At 34.5% G+C, this 5,594-nt stretch overlaps 1 protein-coding gene across 1 annotated transcript; it reads left to right on the top strand.

Moving 5' to 3' along the window:
* Positions 1 to 1,184: 1,184 nt before the first annotated feature.
* Positions 1,185 to 3,657, top strand: LOC120082610 (protein kinase PINOID). Its single transcript, XM_039037861.1, has 2 exons — positions 1,185 to 2,094; positions 2,651 to 3,657. The coding sequence occupies exons 1-2, from the start codon at positions 1,496 to 1,498 to the stop codon at positions 3,453 to 3,455; spliced, it is 1,404 nt and encodes a 467-aa protein (XP_038893789.1). The 5' UTR covers positions 1,185 to 1,495; the 3' UTR covers positions 3,456 to 3,657.
* Positions 3,658 to 5,594: the final 1,937 nt, after the last annotated feature.

Raw genomic sequence — 5,594 nt, 5'->3', positions numbered from 1 at the left:
TGTTTTAAATTTAAATTAAAACTTCAACATTTCATACACGTGTTCATTACAGGTTATTTATTTATTTTTGAGAAAAACATATTTATTTATTTTTAACGAGCATACAAATCGGCCAACAACTATTGACTGTATAATTACAAATGCTATAGTCCTACGCATACCAACTCCGAGGTCTTTACCGCCTTATTTTATTTATTTATTACGTTTAATATTTATGACACAATAAATAGACATCACATCTCAATTAATTCCATTAAATTACGACAAAAATTTGAGTACCATTGTACTATATATATATATATTTATATATATACATACATATATTCCTTTTCCAAGATAAAAAATAAATAAATATCCAATATTCTTGTAAAATAAATAATAAATGAATTCAATTCTTACATACATATTAAATGATTTGCTAAATTACAAGCTTAATTTGTGAAGTTCTAAACTTATTTTAAATTTGATCAAATATGGATTTGGTCAACATATATAAAGTGTGAAGCGTTCTTTCTTTTCTCTAACTTCTCGAATATGAGAAGAATTTGAATATTTAACTTTGAGATCAATATACACGGGCATAACTTAAGTCACATAGAAAATATGTGCTATGGACAAAAAAATTTGACATTTAAACTTTCCACCTTACATATCCTTGAAAAAAGGAAAATATTAATCACGAGACTAATTTTGTACTATTGTTCTACTATCTAATTAAATGTAAAAAGTTTAAATTTAGGCAATGACATCATTGAAAAAAAACAAACTTAAAAAATAGTTAAATGAGATGTTTAGCTCATAAATAAGTTTATGTGTATTCAATCCCTGAATTTAAAAAGTGTCTAATAGGCCTTCTAACCTTTAATTTCGCATCTTATAAATCCTTGAACTATAAAAATATCAAACAAATCCCTTGACATTTAATTTGCATAAAAATAAATCCCAGACAACGTATTCAAAATTAGTAAAGTTTAATTGATCTAATAGATATAAAATAGAATTTTATATTACTAAAAAACTAAACTTTCAATTATGTGGAGAGTAAAAATGATAAGGTTATTTGGGAAGGTAAATTGAGAAAGAAAGAATGGTTAAAAGTGGAATTTTGATATTTAACCAAGATTGGGAATTAAAAAAAAACCTCCGTACACCCAAGCATAAATACCCCCACAACCACTTCTCGCGCTTCCATCTCTCTTTTTCAGTTTCTTTTTATTTCTCTCTAAAATTACATTACAAATCTCCTTTCTTCTTCATCTTCTCCCTTCTCTTGCACTCATTACAGATTTCTCTAAACCCTAATTTTCAGCTCCCCACCATTGAAGCCTGCAAATCTCTGATCCCACTCCACGACAAAACCCATTCTTCCCATTCCTCTGCTAACCAAAATCCTAATCCCTCTTCCTCTGGTTTTTCCCGTATCTGATTCCAATGCCACCTTCCGTTCATTCTTCCTCTTTCTAGATTCGTTTCTCTTCCTTGCCGTTCTTTTAAGATGTTAGAACACCTCGCCCGAGAATCAGACGGCGACCCTGGTTACGAACCGGCTGTTAATTCTACTTCTAGTCAGAATTCTATGAGCAGTGAGAGTTGTAGTAGTTTCAGTCGTCTTTCATTTGATGCTGCTATTGATTTACCTACTTCCCGATCTTCACCGGAGTGTCTCGATTTAAAGCCGCATCGATCGTCTGATTTTGCTTATTCCGCTATTCGTCGCCGGAAATCTAAGCTTACGTTTCGTGATTTTCGACTTCTCCGTCGGATTGGTGCTGGCGACATTGGGACGGTTTATTTATGTCAGTTGAGGAAGTTGAGTGAAGGGTGTTATGAGGATGAAGATGATGATGATGATCCGTGTTTGTATGCGATGAAAGTTGTGGATAAAGAAGCGTTGGAATTGAAGAAGAAAGTGCAGAGGGCGGAAATGGAGAGGAAAATACTGAAGATGTTGGATCATCCGTTTTTGCCTACACTTTACGCTGAGTTTGAAGCTTCCCATTTCTCTTGTATCGTTATGGAGTTCTGTTCCGGTGGTGATTTGCATTCTCTCCGCCATAAACAGCCGCGGAAACGCTTCTCTCTTACTTCCGCAAGGTACATAAACAGATCATCCTTACTTTCTTTTATCGATTAGGAAAAGATAAGAAATAAAACACTGAGATACTCTTCTGGAACGATTGGAAATAATAAACAATAATCATCATCCATTCACTGTGTTAAATTGAAAATTCATATTTATATAAAATTGAATTCACAGTTTTCAGTACGTTTTTTGTTTGCTTGTGGTGTGAAAACCTGAGATGTTACAATCTTGTCTGCTTTAGCTTTCTGTGATGTCTCCTTCAATGGAAATTATTCAATTTCTTTCTCTGGGAATTTAACTTTTAATTATAATTTTTATGCCTCTCTGTTCTGCAGCCGAGATTGGCTTGGATATCTTCTGACTTTACCGCATTAATGCTATTATTTAAAACTACCATTTTCATGAAGTGGGGTTCATTTGTCCTCTGGTTTTTTCTTACCCTGTTCATTTTCTTGATCAGGAATTTTACTTCCATTCTTGTGCAAAAATTTACTACGCACAATATCTCGTTGGTTTCCGGGAAATTTTGAAATGTAAAGCTAAATTGATTTTCTTCATAATTTTCAGGTTTTATGCAGCTGAAGTTCTTGTTGCTTTGGAGTATCTTCATATGCTTGGAATCATTTACAGAGACCTTAAACCGGAGAATGTTCTCGTCCGATCAGACGGTCACATTATGTTATCGGATTTCGATTTATCACTCTGTTCCGACGCCACCCCAGCCGTTGAATCGCCGAACTCCTCCCCGAACACGGCATTTCCCGACGCAACGGCGTACCCCAGAACCAACGCCGCCGTTTCTGCGGCCTCCACAACTCCTTTTTCCTGCCTCTACAACCGGCTTTTCCGTTCGCGGAAGGTCCAAACTATGACCCCCAACTGGCTCTTTGTCGCAGAGCCAGTCTCCGCCCGGTCCTGCTCTTTCGTCGGTACCCACGAGTACGTCTCACCGGAAGTTGCCGCCGGTGGGTCTCACGGTAACGCCGTCGACTGGTGGGCATTTGGAGTATTCCTCTACGAGTTGATCTACGGCCGGACGCCGTTCGCGGCTTCGTCGAACGAGACAACGCTAAGGAACATCATAAAGAAGCCGTTGACGTTTCCGACTGCCGTTCCGTCTGGCGCGCTTGAGCACCACGCGCGGGACCTCATATCCGGATTGCTTAACAAAGACCCGACCCGGAGACTTGGGTCGAAACGCGGGTCCGCCGACATCAAGAAGCATCCGTTCTTCAAAGGCCTCAACTTCGCCTTAATTCGGTCGCTCACTCCGCCGGAAGTACCCGGCGTACGACGGCGGAAGCCGACGCCAGCTCCGGTGGCCAAAACCAAGGACAAGTCCGGTCAATCGACCGGTTTCGATTACTTCTGAATTACATCGACGGTTGTTACGAACGCCACGTGGCGAACCCAAACTGCCGGATTTTGAGACTGGCAGATGACAGTGGAACGTGTATATTCGATCTGCTCCTATTTTCCACCTCTCCGCGTCGACTTTGACGTATGTTTAAGTGACCTCGTCGTGATATTATATTATATTGCGATTTATAACTTCAGGCAAAAAAAAAAAAAATCAAGTAGAGGAATATAAAAATTCTGAAATTATTATTCATATATTCTTCCAAAAAAAAAAACATTTTAAAATTAATTAGTTTTCTATAAATATTTTTTTAAAGATATTTACAGCTAAAATAAAAATCTCACACAAAAAATAGATTTATTATTTATTATTTTTTGTGAGTTATGGTTGATTTTCAATATCATATGAGCATAAGCGAGTTGTTTATTGTAAGCAAGTCAATCAAATCCTTGCATTATATCCGCTCAATTTAGTAAAAGGAAAAATTAAGACAAATATTTAAATGATGTGTGTTAAAGAGAGGGAATAATACTTAAAGGAAATTAATTATGCATGTGAAGTAATTTAAAGTTACCTAAAAAGGATGCATTAACAAAACAAAACCTTTTCCCCCAAATTTCGGTCTCCTTTTCACTACAAATCCCAAAGATTTTGCTAATAGTTCCTTTTTCTCAATCGATTTGACCTAAGTTTCTTTTCTAATCTAATGAATTAATTTTTTTAGTGCAATAATCTTGTACACCTCCAATTTTAAGAGAGAAGAATGAAACTGATCTATTTAAAACAGTATTTTATAAACTATTTTTTTTAAAATTTTATTTGATTATTTGTCACGGAGAATCTTAATTACTCAAATGCATATCACCATATATAAATCATAATTTAGAAGTATAATTTTAATGACTAAATATTTGTATTATCATTATAAAAAAAAATGTCAAAATAGAAATTGGAAACAACAAATCAATATATATTTATAAAGATAAACCATAAGGGAGATGCTCTACATAATCTTATTTACTTTATAAAAAAGGGTCTCTCACAAATGACAATGCTTAGACATTGAAGATATTCATCATGTGAGATAATAGAATCATGTGGGGAATAAGTGGGGCAAAACCAAAGCATCAACGGCTAAGATTCTCCCATCAAGCTTTATTTTTCCTTTTTAAAAAAAATTCCTTTAATTTCACACCATTATCAACATATATATAAAAGGAAAAACTAAAGATTTAAATCATTACAACAATTATAGCATTTGAGTTTAGAGGTAAAGCCAAAGCAAAACATACCATGTAATAATAAAATAAAAGAAAGCTAAATAAAAGATTCTTTTTCTTTATAAAATAATTTTCAACCAATAAGAATTGAAAAAATAAAATTTCATAAGTCGAGGTTGTAAATAGAAAAAGATCCCAGGCACTAGAAGGAGGGAGTTTGAAGAAGCACGCGCTAGATGGAAAGGAAAGAAAGTAAAGCGCGTGGAGAATACGGGGAATGTGCGAGAGTTGTTTTGTGAGGAGAAGTATCAAGACGGGACCGTTTTGACAACACATGGAGTGTCCTTGTGATCACCTGCCAACCAGGCAGCTCAAACAGCCATCTTTAAAGCACTGTCCCCCTTCTTGTCTTAACACAGTACCCAAACAAGACAATTCCTTACCTGTCCCAACTCACCAATCACTTTTTGCCACGTTGCCTTTTAAAAAAAAAAAAAATCCTATTTCTTACCGTTGAAATAATTTTTTTTACTTCATGCATCCATATTGATTTTCATTCTACCAATTGTAAACTAAATTTGGTATAATTATTTAGTAATATTGTTATCTCCATAATTAAGATATTGAGAATTTTTCCATTCTCACATTTGTAATGTTGTTAGTAATTAGAATCACAATCTAGATATTCTTTTTGGTATGATGATCGGTTTGGCAATTATTTAATTTTTTGTTTTATTATTTTAAGTCTATTGACACCACTTCTACCTCTAATTTTTTTGGTTTGATATCTACTTTTTATCAATGATTTAAAACTAAGTAACTTTTTAATGATAAAAAAAAGTAGCATTTAAAAACAGAATTTCGTTAAATATTCAACCATTACTCTTAAGAAAGATGCAAATCATGGTAAAAAAAAGAAATGATTACTAAA

The sequence above is a fragment of the Benincasa hispida genome, chromosome 8, assembly GCF_009727055.1.
Source record: "Benincasa hispida cultivar B227 chromosome 8, ASM972705v1, whole genome shotgun sequence".
Classification (NCBI taxonomy): domain Eukaryota; kingdom Viridiplantae; phylum Streptophyta; class Magnoliopsida; order Cucurbitales; family Cucurbitaceae; genus Benincasa; species Benincasa hispida.
This window is presented reverse-complemented; position numbering and strand designations above follow the sequence as displayed.